The following is a 19230-nucleotide window of genomic DNA, read 5'->3' on the forward strand; positions in this document are numbered from 1 at the left end:
ACATAATTCTGGACTGGTAAGTGCTAATGCCGTTGTTTGAAATATAATTCATTTGATATTTTTTGGCAAATATAATTATTTTTATGTTGCAATTTCTAGAAATATAATCAGTAATGAAATGTGTGATGAAATGTGTAAAGTACACATTGGCTATACATAGTGTGTGTGTGTATGTATGTGTATGACCCATAACCTGTGTGTGTGTGTGTATGGGTGTTTGCACGTATGTACGTATGTACGTATTTTTTATCTCTCTATTTTTTATAAAAACGGAATGGAGTAGAACAGCAAACACACACACGGCCACTGTGCCGAGATGCGTGCGCCTGCTGCTCCACTCCACCCCATTTCCATATGAAATAGCCATTGGATGCTGTTGGGGGGAGGGCAGGCCCACAACAATGGCCGGAGTTGAATGGAACAGCACTTCACCATAGTGACTGTGTTCCCTCTGCTCTATATAATACATATCTGTTTATTTTACGTGATGATACAAGGCTCATACATAAATATTTTTAGAAATGTTTTCTTTCACAGTGTTAGCGACTCCGCCTGGGAGCCCCGGGACCAAGGTGCCCATCCCCCACTGAAGCTGGTTCATCCAGTCGGACCCCTGCTGTCTCCGGCTCCACACCTACCCCCGCCCGGCCATCTAGAGGTGTGAAGACACTAACAAAGAAGCAGAGGAAGTGAAGTGTGGAACCTGCTGGCAGAGAGGTAGACGGGCATTGGCACTCTGCTGGAGGAGGATGTAGATCCAATTCCACCAGTATTTAGACCGAATGGCAGCCGGGACCGCAACTAGACATGACTGTGAAGTACAGCCCCCTTCAACTTTTTCAACAGTTTTTCACCCCGTCAGTTGTTGATTCACTAGTGTCTAACCCCAACAAGTATGGAGCTAAGAAGCAAGCAGGCAAGAAAGAGACATGGATGCCCATTTTCATGCAATACCTTTTCTGCTACCTTTCACTGGTCATTTACATGGGGCTGGTGAAGTTAAAAACCCTCAAGGATTACTGGAAAACATCCCCACTCCATCAACTGCCTCCCAAAAGTTGATGAGGACAATGATAAGAGGAGAGGCACCGCAAGGTTTGATAGGCTCTGCAAAATCAAACCTCTCTACCCCAGCATCGTTGAGGCCTGCAAGACCTATTTTCAGCTCGCCCAGAACTTGTCCATAGATGAGAGGATGGTAGCCTCAAAGGCCAGAATTGGCCTAAAACAATACATGCGTAACAAACCAACAAAATGGGGTTACAAACTGTTTGTTTTGGGTGATTCTGTGTGGCTGATTCTGCCCCCTCTACCTCTGCCACCTGTGGTGTTCACATGCCAAAATGCATAACTGCAGGCATGAATGTGCCTCAGGGCGAAAAGGGCACAGCATGGAGGCGTCGTTGTGTTCTTTGTCGCATGAAGTCCCCCATCACCTGCACCACGTGTTCGGTTTGCCTCTGCTTTACAGCAGAAAGAGACTGCTATGGGAAATGGCATCAGCAGAAAAATATTGTGTAGAGGACTGAGGGTCTTCCAAGGGTCTAACCCTGTTTTTTTTTTTTTTATATATATTTAAAAACAATAATAATATTCAACATTTTTATTTTAAAAAATTGTGTTAATTGCATTTTGTTATGTTGTATATAGTTATTTGCATTCTTTTTAAATATTTTTTTCTAAATATTTATTAATAATTTGTATATTTTTTTTTTGTGTGTTAGAATTGCATTTTGTTGTTGTATATAGTTATTTGCATAAAAATGTATCATTGTTTAAAAATATATTTTTTCAACATTTTTATAAAAAGAAATTGTTAGAATTTAATCTTATGTTGTATATAGTTATTTGCATAAAAATGTCTCATTTAAAAAATATATATTTTTTCAACATTTTTATTTTAAAAAATGGTGTGTTAGAATTGCATCTTGTTATGTTGTATATAGTTATTTGCATAAAAATGTATCACTTCACCAATTCGGCCACTTGGATACATTTGGGCAACTTGTGTGGGACACCTGGGTGACTTCATGCTAAATGTCATGTAGCTCACTCATTCCTGAAGTTATCAGTCTGAAACTTTGCACAACTACAGTTGCCCTCTTGTGTTCTCCATCCAAATTATCCCCAGCATCCTATCTGACTGTTTGGCTTTTCTTGTACATTTGAAAGATGATGCTACAACAATTAAAAAACAGAAAATGTATGCTCTTTCTTTCTCTTTTCTTCTACCAGATCTATTGTGTTATATTATCATTTCCACAAACTTCAGAATGTTTCCATTCAAATGATACCAAGAATATGCATATCCTTGCATCTGGGCCTGAGCAACAGGCAGTTAGATTAGGGTATGTCTTCAGGCGGAAATTGAGAAGGGGGGCAAGCCTTAAATTAATCCAGCCGCTTTGTCAGATTTCAAAAAGCCTTTACGGCGAAAGCACACCATGCGATTATCTGAGGACAGCGCCCCGCGTACAAACATTTTCCAAACAAGCAGAGGCGTCACGAAAGTCAGAAATAGCGCTAAAATAAATCACTTACCGTTGAAGATCTTCCTCTGTTTGCAATCCAAGAAAGGGTCCCTTTGTTCGATAAAGTCCTTCTTTATATCCCAAAAAAGTCAGTTTAGTTGGCACATTTGACTCAGTAATCCACCGGTTTCGTTGAAAATTCATACAAATGAATCCCAAAAGTTACCAATAAACTTCATCCAAACAAGTCAAACAACGTTTCTAATCAATCCTCAGGTACCCAAATATGTAAATAAATGATCAAATTTAAGACAGAATAGTATGTTCATTTCCGGAGAATAATTAACGAAGTGCGCGCTCTCATCCACACACGCCAAAATGGGAGCCACCTAGAAAAACTACAAATTCTAGCTAATTTTTCCAAAAACAAGCCTGAAACTCTTTCTAAAGACTGTTGACATCTACTGGAAGCCATAGGAACTGCAATCTGGGAAGTATTCCTTTGATTTTCCCATAGACAGGCATTTTAAATGGTGTCACCTCAACAACAAAAAAATTCCCGGATGGATTCTCCTCGGGTTTTCGCCTGCTATATCAGTTCTGTTATACTCACAGACATTATTTTAACAGTTTTGGAAACTTTTTAGTGTTTTCTATCCAATACTAATTATATGCATATCCTAGCTTCTGGGCCTGAGTAACAGGCAGTTTACTTTGGGCACATCATTCATCCAAACTTCCGAATACTGCCCCCTAGCCTTAAGAAGTTTTAAAGGAAGATTAATAGGTGTGTGTGTGTGTGTGTGTGTGTGTGTGTGTGTGTGTGTGTGTGTGTGTGTGTGTGTGTGGACTAGGGCTGCGCGATATGTCCAAAATATCATATCACGGTATTTTTCAAATTTGACAGCATTTTATATGCTTTATCAATAGTGCATGACCCTATGGTGGCAACACAAATTCTATGTGATTTCAATGTGATTGTTTTATACTGTTAAATTCAACCAAAACATTTTCTGCATTTCCATCAATTTCTGCATTTCCTGCACTCATTTGAGAATTTCCACACTGCCACATAGGGCTGCACGATATTGGCAATTTATTTTGCCTTATTTTTAACCAAATGTTGCAATTGCGATTTGACTTGTGATTAAGATCAAAACACCTGGTTGAACTGTTGGAATCATGGAAATATGTTTATTCTAACTCTATAGTAAGAATATAAATAATAGTAGGCACTTTGAATACAGTGTTGTTTGACATGAAAATGCCAGGGAGAAGTTTTTGTGACAGGGTAGGAACCAAAATGATGGTCAGTGTTTCCCAGGGGGCCCTATAATTTTTGGCCACATTAACATTTTTTTTCTCCATGTAGCCAACATATTCATGCTTTGCCTATTGATTTAGATGATACTGTTGCACAAACAGCATGCTGATTTAGGCCTACACCAGCACTTTTTTCAGGCTGTATTAGCTATCTATGTTTGCTCTGACTCAGCACATTTTTTTAGCTAGCTAGCTAACTAATTAGCATTAGCAGCTAACATGACAGCTAAAACTTGCTAAGTAAAGAAACTATCTGTTTGCAGATGTAAGAAACACAAACGAATAGTGTAATTATAGAATGATTGTGGATTTATATTAAGAAGCAAAGTGGAAACAACACTCATCAACATTGTTGCATGTGCTGCATTGACCATGCAGACTGAACGCAAGTGTCTCGTGGTCAAGCAACAACAATTGCACTCCTTGAGTGACGGGCAGGACTAGGTCTGTGTGGAAAGCGGCATGGGGAGAGAGATGACTCAAGTAGCAGTTTAAACTATAGAAATGGACGTTACACACGAAATATCACATTTAATAAACCAAACATTCAAATGCCGTTATAGAAGGTAAAGTAAAAACCCAAACCGGTCTGTGCATCAATACCTGTATATAGTAAAATACCGTATACCGCCCAGCCCTAGTATGGCTCTATAATAGGCTCTGAAAAACTGTGTGTGCATGCCTTCCTACACTACCCTACAGTATGTGCGTATGCTACATTGACTTTGTTGGAATGTGTAGCTTATGCTATCCTATGCTTTTGAGTGGGAATTGGTCCAGCTGAAGCTGATAGATGATGTAGCTGAAAGCTGATATATTAGCCAAAAGAGCAGAAGAGGTAATGCTGTAGCTTGCTAGCTCTGTCATTAAGGAAATATGAACAAGAGTTCCCAGCAGTGATGGTCCGTAATGGTTGCACTGCATACAGCATCAGTGACTCTGGTAAGCCAGTCAGCCTGATGGCACAGTAAGGAAATTGATGATTGCGAACGCGCCCCCTTAACCTAACCTACATCACTCAGGCACGTCTGCCACTGCCTCCCCCTGCCTGTGCTCACACTGGTGTAATTTATCCTTGAAGCATTTAAAGAGAGGAGCCGGGGGAGCCAGCCAAGCCACACACACACACACACACACACACACACACACACACACACACACACACACACACACACACACACACACACACACACACACACACACACACACACACACACACGAGGTAGCGCAGACGCACACATACAAACAAACTAGTGCTGGGCCCTCTCAGTTAAAAACTCCGACACAACACACACAATGTGGGATACAGTCACAGCCCTACACATGTGTTCAACATTGTAATAAAACACAAACACCAAAAATCTTATAGTAGCTAACTAACATATTACACAGCTATTTGCATGCTGTAACTAACTGTACGGACACACATGCTTTTACTCTTACTGTACAAACAGAAACAGCTCCACCTGCTATAAAACTAGGGTGAGGTTTGAAAAGCTTCCCCTGACCAGACAGCTATGGGACAGACTAGAGTAGTAGAGGTGAGTGTGTGCTATGACGCTAGGTCTTACCTGTCAGAGATGTCATGGCTGGCTGCTGCTGTGGCTCCGAGCAGTCCTAGAGCTGCACTCCCCACTGCTGCCTCCATGATACTGGCTCACTGCAGGAGTAGCCTGCCAGAGAGGGAGGAGAATGTGGAGAGGTAGGTGAAGAGAGAGGGGAGGGAGAGAGAGAGATGGTGTGAAGAGGAAGGTAAAGGGGAAGATTGACAAGGGACAAAGAGAAGAGGAGAGAGAAAGAGAAGCTGTTCTGTGTGTTTGTAGCCTGGGGATTACATCCAGCAAGCTGCAGATGAAATACATTTAACCCCCGCTATTCTGGAAGAGCAACTCCAACAAGTTACTATAGATAGAAAACCTGCTCCATAGCTGTTAGGAAATTGTGGCACCAGACATTTTACCGGCAGTATTTTCATTTACCTGACATTTGGACCCATATGCATTGGGTGTGTAACCTGATTAGGGTGTCCACCCACGGTGCTCAGAATGATAGAAATCACATTTAGAATATGGTCATTCATATTAACAGAACATGCAAGTCGAGGACGCAACGATGTCCGGTCCTTCTTACCAAATTCAGAATAACTATCCACATGTACTTTTCCTCAGCCAACAAGACAAGTAATGAGCAGCAAAAGCACTAGCTTATGTCAATCTACTATCCCCCATTGTTTAAAAGTTTACCTATTCTATTGGTCAGCTTGTCGAGAAAGAAATAGCCTATTCCAAACAGACTCTCGGACAGTTGCCTTGCCGAGACAATAAGACAGTGGCAGAATAAATTCAACCACACCTTGTGCTGCGGACAACAAAAGGCCACTAAGGTGAGTATATTTCGGTGTGTAATAAAGGCCTTTTGTGGGGAAAAACTCATTTTAATTGGCTGGGCCTGGCTCCCCAGTGTGTCGGCCTGGCTGCCAAGTGGGTGAGCCTATGCCCTTCCAGGCCCACCCATGGCTGCACCCCTGCCCAGTCATGTGAAATACATAGATTAAGGGATAATGAATTTATTTATCAATAAAATCTTAGAAATTATTGCATTTTACGTTCATATTTCAGTTCAGTATATTTAATACGACTGGTAATTCCATCAATTACTAAGCTAAAAAGCCTTATTTCTTCTCTAGGACAATTGGCCAGTGCAAATTTAATTTAAAATCGGCTTTTCAATTATAATTTTTTTGACCAAAAGCCAGCTTTCACCGGCTAACAAAAACCCTGATATGGAAATAAAAATGTAAAAAATTATATTTTTATGAGAAAAAACAGAAGGATTGAGTGAAACAATCCGAATGAACCTGAAAATGTTTTACTCAGAAACCGTAGTGAATTTCCTACAGATGTAATTAGCTATGTTTTCATCAATCGATATCAGTGCCTTGCATATCAGTTGATGCCTACAAAATAGAATACAGGCTGTTTCTTGCCAAATGCCTTTCAATTACACACACCCAGTGACAGTCAGAGGACTGTTGTGTTGCCTCTCATTTTTATTAGTGTGCGTGCAAGAGGGAGAGTGATTGAGAGTGTCACATGCGAGAACACAAAGGGTGTCGACTTTACCGTGAAATGCTTGCTTACAAGCCCTCCCAACGATGCAGAGTTAAAAAATAATCAAACAAAAAACAGTAACAAGTAATAAAATACACAATAATGGAGCTAAACTCAGCAAAAAAAGAAACGTTCTCTCACTGTCAACTGTGTTTATTTTCAGAAAACTTAACATGTGTAAATATTTGTATGAATATAACAAGATTCAACAACTGACATGAACTGAACAAGTTCCATAGACATGTGACTAACAGAAATGGATGTGTCCCTCAACAAAGGGGGGGGGGGGGGGGGTCAAAATCAAAAGTAACAGTCAATGCAGCTGGTGGCCACACCAGATACTAAGTACTGCAGTGCATCTCCTCATGGACTGCACCAAATTTGCCAGTTCTTGCTGTGAGATGTTACCCCACTCTTCCACCAAGGAACCTGCAAGTTCCCGAACATTTCTGGGGGGGAATGGCCCTGGCCCTCACCATCCGATCCAACAGGTCCCAGACGTGCTCAATGGGATTGAGATCCGGACTCTTCGCTGGCCATGGCAGAACACTGACATTCCTGTCTTGCAGGAAATCACGCACAGAACGAGCAGTATGGCTGGTGGCATTGTCATGCTGGAGGGTCATGTCAGGATGAGCCTGCATGAAGGGTACCACATGAGGGAGGAGGATGTCTTCCCTGTAACGCACAGCATTGAGATTGCCTGCAATGACAATAAGCTCAGTCTGATGATGCAGTGACACACAACCCCAGACCATGACAGACCCTCCACCTCCAAATCGATCCCGCTCCAGAGTACAGGCCTGGGTTTAACGGTCATTCCTTCGATGATAAACGCAAATCCAACTAAAACCGCGACTCGTCAGTGAAGAGCACTTTTTGCCAGTCCTGTCTGGTCCAGCGACAGTGTGTTTGTGCCCATAGGCAACGTTGTTGCCGGTGATGTCTGGTGAGGACCTGCCTTACAACAGGCCTACAAGCCCTCAGTCCAGCCTCTCTCAGCCTATTGCGGACAGTCTGAGCACTGATGGAGGGATTGTGCGTTCCTGGTGTAACTCGAGCAGTTGTTGTTGCCATCCTGTAACTGTCCTGCAGGTGTGTTCAGATGTACCGATCCTGTGCAGGTGTTGTTACACGTGGTCTGCCACTGCGAGGACGATCAGCTGTTCGTCCTGTCTCCATGTAGCGCTGTCTTAGGCGTCTCACAGTACGGACATTGCAATTTATTGCCCTGGCCACATCTGCAGTCCTCATGCCTCCTTGCAGCATGCCTAAGGCACGTACACGCAGATAAGCAGGGACCCTGGGCATCTTCATTTTGGTGTTTTTCAGAGTCAGTAGAAAGGCCTCTTTAGTGTCCTAAGTTTCCATAACTGTGACCTTAATTGCCTATCGTCTGAGGAAAAGGGATGCTTCTTTATTTGAGTTTATACACAGGGAATACCAGAACCAGATTAATTTGCAGGGGTACAAGGTATTTGAAGTAGATATGTACATGAAGGCAGGGTAAAGTGACTAGGCATCAGGATAGATAATGGTAAGACTAAAATAAAAACAGAGTCACAGCAGAATATGATGTGTAAAAGTGTGTGTGGGTGTATATGTGTTGTGTCGGTATGCGTGCATATGTAGTGTATGTGAATGTGTGTGGGTTTTGTGTGCGAGTGTGTAAATAGTGTGTATAGTATGAGTGTGTCTTAAGTCCGTGCAAGATAGGGTCAGTGCACATTTAATTAACTATTTAGCTTTCTCATGGCTATTTAGCAGTGTTATGTCTTGGGGGTAGAAGCTGTCTCGGAGCCTGTTGGTTCGAGAGCTGGTGCTCCGATACCATTTGCCGGAAGGTAGTAGAGTTAATAGTCCGTTTATGGCAGGGGTTCCCAAACTTTTTTGGCCCGCAACCCCATTTTGATATCATCTGAAAAAGGTGATGTAATGTAATCAATGGTCAATGTTTACTTTTTAAATTTGGGCTGTGACAGTCTATTACAAATCAGTGTGACAGTACTTTTGACAGAAGGAATTATGGTTTGAAGTGACAAATGCCTCTGAAAGGTATTGGGAAGTTGGAAAGCAGTAGCAGTACGTGGGTAAAATCACTGATGAAACCAGAAAAAAAAGCCATATTACAACCTTTGTTGTGATAATTGCGTTGTTTGCTCTATAACCTGTTAGTTCGTAACCTGTTAGTTCATATGCCTTGCCCGAGACAATAAGAAAACACAGTGGCAGAAAAAAATTCAACCACACCTTTGTTTCATCCCAAAACCGGAGAGCAACATCTGTCCGGTGAAGTCAGCAAAGCATATTACATGTAACAAACAGTTACATGACCAACAGCATAGTCAAGCAAGTTAATGTTTACGAAGTTTTCGGACTATTAACCAACTATTGATTTAGAACCACGGAGAGATACCACAAGTCGCAAAGAAAACAGGAGCTACCTCAATTACTCCAGAATCATTTCAACTTAAACATTTACAGTTAATTCAGAAAGTATTCAGACCCCTTGACTTTTTCCACATTTGTTACATTACAGCCTTATTCTAAAATTGATTAAATTACATTTTTCCTCAAGTCCACACACAATAGTCCATAATGACAAAGCAAAAACAGTTTTCTAAATATCAGCTACAGTGCCTTCGGAAATATTCAGACCCCTTGACTTTTTCCACATATTGTTACATTACAGACTTATTCTAAAATGGAATAAATAAAAAATCCTCAACAATCTACACACAATACCCCATAATGACAAAGCGAAAATAGGTTTTTAGAAATGTTTGCTAATTTATAAAACACGTTTCCATTTCTACAGATTGATTGAGTCCACCTGTGGTAAAGTCAATTGACTGGATATGATTTGGAAAGGGACACACCTGTCTATAAGGTCCCACAGTTGACAGTGCATGTCAGAGCAAAAACCAAGCCATGAGCTTGAAGGAATTGTCTGTAGATCTCCGAGACAGGATTGTATCGAGGCACAGATCTGGGGAAGGGTACCAAAAAAGTTTTGCAACATTAAAGGTCCCGAAGAACACAGCAAGCTCCATAATTCTAAAATGGAACAAGTTTGGAACCACCAAGGATCTTCTTAGAGCTGGCTGCCCGGTCAAACTCGAGCAAATGGGGGAGAAGGGCCTTGGTCAGGGAGGTGACCAAGAACCCGATGGTCACTCTGACAACGCTCCAGAGTTCCTCTGTGGTGATGGGAGAACCTTCCAGAAGGACAACAATCTCTGCAGCACTCAGCCAATCAGGCCTTTATGGTAGAGTGGCCAGACGGAAGCCACTTCTCAGTAAAAGGCACATGACAGCCCGCTTGGAGTTTGCCAGAAGGCACCTAAAGACTCTCAGACCATGAGAAACAAGATTCTCTAGTCTGATGAAACCAAGATTGAACTCTTTGGCCTGAATGCAAAGCGTCACGTCTGGAGGAAACCTGGCACCATCCCTACGGTTGAAGCATGGTGGTGGCAGCATCATGCTGTGGGGATAGTTTTCAGCGGCATGGACTGGGAGACTAGTCAGGATCGAGGGAAAAATGAACGAAGCAAAGTACAGAGAAATCCTAGATGAAAACCTGCTCCACCTTCCAACAGGACAGCAACCCTAAGCACATAGCCAAGACAATGCAGGAGTGGCTTTGGGAGAAGTCTTAATGTCCTTGAGGGGCCCAGCCAGAGCCCAGACTTGAACCAGATCGAACATCTCTGGAGACACCTGGAAATAGATGTGCAGCGACGCTCCCCATCCAACCTGACATTTCTTGAGAGGATCTGCCGAGAAGAATGGGAGAAACTCCCATAATACAGGTGTGCCAAGCTTGTAGATTCATACCCAAGAAGACTCAAGGCTGTAATCGCTGCCAAAGGTGCTTCAACAAAAAGTACTGAGTAAAGGGTCTGAATACTTACGTAATTGTGATTTCAGTTTTCATTAGTAATACATTTGCAAAACCTTTGTCATTATTGGATATTGTGCGTAGATTGATGAGCGGGGAAAAAAACAATTGAATCCAGGTGTTCTCTTGTGGCTCAGTTGGTAGAGCATGGTGTTTGCAACGCCAGGGTTGTGGGTTTGATTCCCACGGGGGGCCAGTACAATTTATTATTTTTTTTCTAAAAAAATGCATGAAATGAAATGTATGCATTCACTACTGTCAGTCGCTCTGGATAAGAGCGTCTGCTAAATGACTAAAATGTAAATGTAGAATAAGGCTGTAACGTAACAAAATGTGGGAAAAGTAAAGGGGTCTGAATATGTTCTGAATGTACTGTATATACAGTGGGGGAAAAAAGTATTTGATCCCCTGCTGATTTTGTACGTTTGCCCACTGATAAGGAAAGGATCAGTCTATAATTTTAACGGTAGGTTTATTTGAACAGTGAGAGACAGAATAACAACAAAAATATTGAGAAAAACGCATGTCAAAAATGTTAGAAATTGATTTGCATTTTAATGAGGGAAATAAGTATTTGACCCCCTCTCAATCAAAAAGGTTTCTGGCTCCCAGGTGTCTTTTATACAGGTAACGAGCTGAGATTAGGAGCACACTCTTAAAGGGAGTGCTCCTAACCGCAGCTTGTTACCTGTAAAAAAGACACCTGTCCACAGAAGCAGTCAATCAGATTCCAAACTCTCCACCATGGCCAAGACCAAAGAGCTCTCCAAGGATGTCAGGGACAAGATTGTAGACCTACACAAGGCTGGAATGGGCTACAAGACCATCGCCAAGCAGCTTGGTGAGAAGGTTACAACAGTTGGTGCGATTATTCGCAAATGGAAGAAACACAAAAGAACTGTCAATATCCCTCGGCCTGGGGCTCCACGCAAGATCCCACCTCGTGGGGTTGCAATGATCATGAGAACGGTGAGGAATCAGCCCAGAACTACACGGGAGGATCTTGTCAATGATCTCAAGGCAGCTGGGACCATAGTCACCAAGAAAACAATTGGTAACACACTACGCCGTGAAGGACTGAAATCCTGCAGCGCCCGCAAGGTCCCCCTGCTCAAGAATACATATACATGCCCGTCTGAAGTTTGCCAATGAACATCTGAATGATTCAGAGGACAACTGGTGAAAGTGTTGTGGTCAGATGAGACCAAAATGGAGCTCTTTGGCATTTACTCAACTCGCCGTGTTTGGAGGAGGAGGAATGCTGCCTATGACCCCAAGAACACCATCTCCACCGTCAAACATGGAGGTGGAAACATTATGCTTTGGGGGTGTTTTTCTGCTAAGGGGACAGGACAACTTCACCGCATCATTTGACGGGGCCATGTACTGTCAAGTCTTGGGTGAGAACCTCCTTCCCTTAGCCAGGGCATTGAAAATGGGTCATGGATGGGTATTCCAGCATGACAATGACCCAAAACACACGGCCAAGGCAACAAAGGAGTGGCTCAAGAAGAAGCACATTAAGGTCCTGGAGTGGCCTAGCCAGTCTCCAGAGCTTAATCCCTTAGAAAATCTGTTGAGGGACTGAAGGTTCGAGTTGCCAAACGTCAGCCTCGAAACCTTAATGACTTGGAGAAGATCTGCAAAGAGGAGTGGGACAAAATCCCTCCTGAGATGTGTGCAAACCTGGTGGCCAACTACAAGAAACGTCTGACCTCTGTGATTGCCAACAAGGGTTTTGCCACCAAGTACTAAGTCATGTTTTGCAGAGGGGTCAGATACTTATTTCCCTCATCAAAATGCAAATAATTTTATAACATTTTTGACATGCGTTTTTTTCTGAATTTTTTGGTTGTTATTCTGTCTCTCACTGTCCAAATAAACCTACCATTAAAATTATAGACTGATCATTTCTTTGTAAATGGGCAAAGGTACAAAATCAGCAGGGGATCAAATACTTTTTTCCCCCCACTGTATAATCAAAATCACCTATGCTTAGTCTAATACAGTGACAACTAAAAGATACCAAACATAATTTAGTCCAATCAACATAAGCTAAATATGTGGCTTTCCTTGGTTCTGATGTATGGGTGTGTTCGTGCAAGTAGAAAAAAACATGTTGGCTCACCCTAGTTGTAGAGAAACGCCAATGCCATCCTCTCTTTCATGTTGATGAAACAAGTCTATAACTGTCATACAGTAATCGTTTTTTAGTTTTTGTTGTCCTAGGCTACATGGCTAAATTGCTTGCTCGCTAGCCTAACTTCCTTTCATGGGCAACGATGAGCCTGCTAGTTAACATTAGCCCACTACATGTTGAACTTCCATTCTCTCAGGCCAGGGGCACAATGTATGAAGTTATGGTTGGATCAGAATCCCTGTTATAATCATTGGCCAGTACGGAGAATTAAGAAAAACGTCAAGTTTAAATCCCTATCTCAATCCATGGCTAATTTAGGAAAGGGACAATTTTATCTAGCTAGCCACCGGAGGACGACACAACAAGATTCAACAATTCACGTTGTTTCTGTCAATTCCGTTTTGCTTTTGATTTAATTGGTTTGAAGCCAAATCCAAACTGGTTTCCCTTGACACTTTTTCTTGGTGAGCCAGGACCATTCACAGTTGAGCTCACTCAGTTTAGCTCAACACTGATTGACTATTATTTATACTTAGTTTTTTTTAATCAAAGGATTCCAAATGCTCGCTGGCGTTCCTTGCATTCAACACTACGGACAGCTTCAGATAGATGGGCTACACGTACAGAGACAGAGGGGGCACTGTTTCGCTTGCTCGGATGTGTTCTCCAGTGAGATATATTCAGCCTCTTGCGACTTGAAGGACAAATATGAAACACAGACGACAGATAAATTATTATACATGTTTTTTGGGGGGGTGAACCTTGCTTCCCTTGGCATCCATGAATACATACCACTGTTCAGATCATCATCAGGCAATCATTTTGAATGATATTCTGTGTAGAAAATAACATTGTGTAGAAAAGTCGCTAATTTGAATCCTGGAGCCGACTAGGTAAAAAATATGTTGATGTACCCTTGAGCAAAGCACCTAACCCTAATTGCGTCTTTAAGTCGCTCCGGATAAGAGCATCTGCTAAATTACTAAAATGTATAGTGTGTGTATGTGTGTTAGAGAGACCGAAACTGAGAATGTATATGTGCGTCACTGTGATAGAGAGAATGCATGTGTCACATATTTGTATTGTCAAAAAGATTGTGTGTGTAAGAATGGATGTGATGTGCATGACAGAAAATGTGTCAGTGTGTGTGTGTTTGCGCCAGTGAGGCTTCACACGAATACCTGACGCAGCAGAATCCCCATAAAGTGAACGACCTTGCTGGAGGACAGTGCATCTGCTCCTCCGACATCATGCCATGCCAGGGACACAGAATACACACTGGATGTCTGGATTAACACTACTGGAAGTACAGAGGGTGAGGGGAGGTGTCGATCGAAGAATGGGACAATCAAAAGACATTCAAATCTATGCAGATGACTCTGGGAGTACATTGCATTTTGGATCATAAAATATGCAGTGGCCACGCGAAGGCACACAGGTTACTCTTTAGGAAAATCAAAATCAATACTTGGATGATCCCCTCAGTTGAAAGAACGTAATACAGTATATTCATAGGGATTGAGAAAGAACTGTGTCAGATGATATTTAGTTGACATCACTGGTAATACAGTAGGCCTATATTCATAGGGAAAGAAGTGTTCGAAAACGTAGAAACCATCTGATTCGCAATTACCTCTGTTTCAAGTAAGAACCAACTTTATCTCTGATGTTGTCATCTTTAGTTGACATCCCTGCTAACACAGTAGGCCTATGCAGAGCAATAGTAAAGGCATATTTTTGTAAGCGCCAACTCCGGCATGGCTCATTGGCCAAAACCTATGGGAAAAATATATATATATTTTTTTTAGGGTTATTGGATAAACTCTGATCAGCTCACGTCACTTTTTGTGAATTCTGAAGTCTCTATGTAATCAAAACAAGCACGGACTTCATTACTTATAAAGGTCATGTTAACTGACTGATATCTCATTGAACAAAACGTATAAGATCTCCTAAGCCTGTGTTAACCTCAGACGTTATTTTTGGTGTTTATCCAAAACCCCATTCTTTCCACATTCATTTCTCCCATAGGAATGGCTGAGCGAACCAGAGGTAACTAATTACCGTTCTTTTAGGACTACAAACTGGCGAGCTCTATACCCATAGAGAGAAGTGTTTTGAAGCGCAGAAACATCTGGTTCGTAATGACCACCAGTCACTGTCTCAAGTAAGAATGACTTTCTCTGAGATTGTCATCTTTAGTAGATGTCCCTGGCATTTAATTGTGTCTGATGAGCCAATTCTCCCCTCCACTCTAGCCCTCTATCCAGCCGGCAATTAGTCAGGCCTGACATTTGCATTACGATACCCGCCGTTTGCCATTTAATGATAAGGAAATCATGCTACGGTTGGGCTAATTGAGAGCTCAAAACTGATCCATACAACCTCTTGTACATTTCCGGCCTACTCACCGTCTCTTGTGCTTTTCAGAGAGCTTACGATTGTGTTCGCGATCTTATAAACAGTATGTGGGAAAATGTTGTGCGGTTTGCGCTAATCAGACCATCATTCAGTGGAATGAATATAGAAGGTGGGAGGCACGGCTAAAATGCCATGAAGAGAAAATAGTTGCAGTTTCTGAAGCTACTCAAAGATGGCTATTCAAACATTTGAATATTTCAACACACAGAGAAGGAGATAACTCACCAATTAGACAGTATATGGAAATAAATGGCTGTAGCGTAGGGCTTACAGTGTTTGATAGGCAATGCAAAGACATGACATCAGATCTTTCACTGTTGGTCCTTCTTTGACCAAGCCTCTCCCTGATAAGTGACAGACTAAGAATGAATGTCCTGCGATTTCTGAATGTCTCACAAGAAAGAGGGTTGACACCCAGCATCTCAGATTTTTCTGAAATTGTTTTGGTTGTTAGATACAGATAAGATTAGCAATCCTGCGAAATGTTGTTGAACTATAATTTGATCTCTGAGAAATTAAGCTAATTGATTGCACCCAAATTGGCCATTTTAATTTATTTGATTAATATAATTAATGAATATACTACCTATTTTCAGTTTTTTAACAATGAATTAGACCTGAGGAATCCAAAGAGATGGTCAAAAGCCACCCACGGACCCCCCACACCAACAACTGGTACACTGGATGATTTCTCTGTTTGACAAGTAGTATGGAGCTGCGGCTGAGTATTGTTTCTTCATCCTATAAATGTATTTCCCAGTGAATTCTGTGTTGTCTTTTCCCCTGTTCAGATAATTTAGTTAGGTTTATGTCCCATCCTACAACCTGATATTACCGTGTTCTGACCACTAGATGGTGCTGTTCCTGCTATTCATTTTTTAAAGAATACCCCCCCCCTCCTCATTGCTAAAGGGATAGTTCACCCAAATTACACAACTATGTATTGGTTTCCTTACCCTGTAAGCAGTATATGGACAAGGTATGACAGCAGCCCAGGCTTAGGTTTTGTTTAACTGGCCACCGCATTTTTTTTTTTATATAGCATTTGTGGCATCACTCCAAAGCTAGTCAATGGTACGTAATATTCGCTTTTTTGTGCTTCATATTCCCCCCAAAATCACCTAATTCACTGAGAGTTAGGTATGCACGATATATCGGTGAGCATATTGGAATCGGTCGATATTAGCTCAAATTGCCAACATCGGCCCAATGTCTAGTTTAACGCCGAAGGTGCAAAACCGATGTCAAAGCTGACGTGCATACCTATATAACGTAAGTAGATGATGTAATGACGCCACAAAAAAATACAGCGCTACACAGAAAAACACTAAGCACACACTTCCAACAACTAAACAAGTTCAAGTCGAGCAGTTATTTGAAAGAGTAAGAACTTTTCAGGGAGACAACATCCATTAATGCCAAGATAATAGATTTCATTGCCCTTGACAATCAACCATCCTTTGTCTTGGATGATGGTGGCTTTCGCCGAATGGTCGAGCCCCAGTACACACTATTTTTCAGATGTTGCCCTATCGGAGTTACACAGTATTGTTGAATCGCACATCCATGAGCTACAGTGGGGGGAAAAAGTATTTGATCCCCTGCTGATTTTGTAAGTTTGCCCACTTACAAAGAAATCAGTCTTTGTGTCCAGTATGAAAGAAGTTAGAGGTCATTTCGCAAGCCAATGCTAACTAGTCTATAGGTGTCTGCTAGCATGCTATCAGATGTCCCTGGGCAAGAAAAAGGTTCCCACTCTAATTTATGCATTGGCCACAACTATACTTAGAGGACGAGTCAACAACATTTGTGTATGCGCAAAAAGAATGAGCTTTTCACTGGACAATAACTTTAAGCTTTAGCAGCTGGGGTGGAAGGATTTGACAGACTGGGTGAACACCAGAAGAGCTAATATACTGTAGGAAGCACTAAACTAGCGTAGCCACCAGAAAAAAATTATAACACTCAAGCAAAGGGTTGCCTTTAATGACTCCAGAAGTGGGAATATGGCATGGCGCATCAATCAACATAGTTTTAAACAAAATGTCCTCTGATTTCTGTCATCTTCAAATCCAATGTTATTGGTTGCGTATACATATTTTGAGGTGCAGCAAATTGCTTATGTTTCTAGCTTGAACAGTGCAGCAATACCTAACAATACACACAAACAATTTTTTGTCTATTGGGTGGAAAATTATGTATTTGAGAAGCGTGCCTTTGATTAAACTTGAATGCGTGCACCTGGTTGTCAAGATCTAGGCCCATCTTTTTGGGCATGTCTATTCGTGACAACCTACAAAATCTGTGAATTGCTACACTTCACTGTATTGCACCAGTACAGAGGCAGCATTTTGGATATTGGGTGTGTTGTGTACACCTATAAAGTGTGTGTATGTGTTTGGAATCTGATCTGACTATCGATAAAGTTGACTGTGTTTCCAGACATGGCTGACCCATACTAACATGAACAAGCTGGGTGGCGGTCTACATGAGATGAGGGGCTGGGTCCCGTCCCTACAGTGCATGACCTTATCTGGGGTATTGACAGGCCAGCAAATATCAGACCAAGTACATGTTACATACAGCCATACTGAGTATGTTTACAAGCACACTAATAATTTCATATTAACCTGTTAGGGCTAGGGGGCAGTATTGACACGGCCGGATAAAAAAAACGTACCCGATTTAATCTGGTTACTACTCCTGCCCAGTAACTAGAATATGCATATAATTATTGGCTTTGGATAGAAAACACCCTAAAGTTTCTAAAACTGTTTGAATGGTGTCTGTGAGTATAACAGAACTCATATGGCAGGCCAAAACCTGAGAAGATTTCAAGCAGGAAGTGGCCTGTCTGAGAAGTAGTGTTTCATCTTGGCTCTTTTTATTGAAGACTCAGGATCTGTGCAATAACGTGACACTTCCTACGGCTTCCATAGGGTCTCAGAGCCCGGGAAAAAGCTGAACGATATCGAGGCAGGCTCTGGCTGAAACACTTTATCGCTTTTGGCAAGTGGCCACTCAGAGTACTATGGGCTTAGGCGCGTGCCCGCTTCGACCGAATGCTTTCTTTTCCTTTGTCTGTTTACCTAAAAGCAGATTCCCGGTCGGAATATTATCGCTTTTTTATGAGAAAAATGGCATAAAAATTGATTTTAAACAGCGGTTGACATGCTTCGAAGTACGGTAATGGAATATTTAGAATTTTTTTGTCACGAATTGCGCCATGCTCGCCACCCTTATTTACCCTTTAGGATAGTGTCTAGAACGCACGAACAAAACGCCGCTGTTTGGATATAACGATGGATTATTTTGGACCAAACCAACATTTGTTATTGAAGTAGAAGTCCTGGGAGTGCATTCTGACGAAGACAACAAAGGTAATAACATTTTTCTTATAGTAAATCTGACTTTGATGAGTGCTAAACTTGCTGGGTGTCTAAATAGCTAGCCCTGTGATGGCCGGGCTATCTACTGAGAATATTGCAAAATGTGCTTTCACCGAAAAGCTATTTTAAAATTGGACATCGAGTGCATAGAGGAGTTCTGTATCTATAATTCTTAAAATAATTGTTATGCTTTTTGTGAACGTTTATCGTGAGTAATTTAGTAAATTCACCGGCAGTGTTCGGTGGGAATGCTAGTCACATGCTAGTCACATGCTAATGTAAAAAGCTGTTTTTTTATATAAATATGAACTTGATTGAACAAAACATGCATGTATTGTATAACATAATGTCCTAGGGTTGTCATCTGATGAAGATCATCAAAGGTTAGTGCTACATTTAGCTGTGGTTTGGGTTTATGTGACATTATATGCTAGCTTGAAAAATGGGTGTCTGATTATTTCTGGCTGGGTAC

General features: G+C 41.6%; 1 protein-coding gene across 6 annotated transcripts in view; it reads right to left on the minus strand.

Annotated features, from left to right (window-relative positions):
- Nucleotides 1-19230, minus strand: part of LOC106603643 (rho GTPase-activating protein 32) — a 248754-nt gene that overhangs the window by 129283 nt on the left and 100241 nt on the right. For all 6 annotated transcript variants that reach the window (XM_014197559.3, XM_014197558.3, XM_014197556.3 and 3 more), the window contains exon 2: nt 5366-5467. In XM_014197559.3, coding sequence (XP_014053034.3) covers nt 5366-5442 — 77 coding nt within the window. In that variant the 5' untranslated portion in view covers nt 5443-5467. The remainder of the gene's footprint in view (nt 1-5365; nt 5468-19230) is intronic.

The sequence above is a fragment of the Salmo salar genome, chromosome 04, assembly GCF_965601325.2.
Source record: "Salmo salar chromosome 04, fSalSal1, whole genome shotgun sequence".
Taxonomy (NCBI): Eukaryota; Metazoa; Chordata; class Actinopteri; order Salmoniformes; family Salmonidae; genus Salmo; species Salmo salar.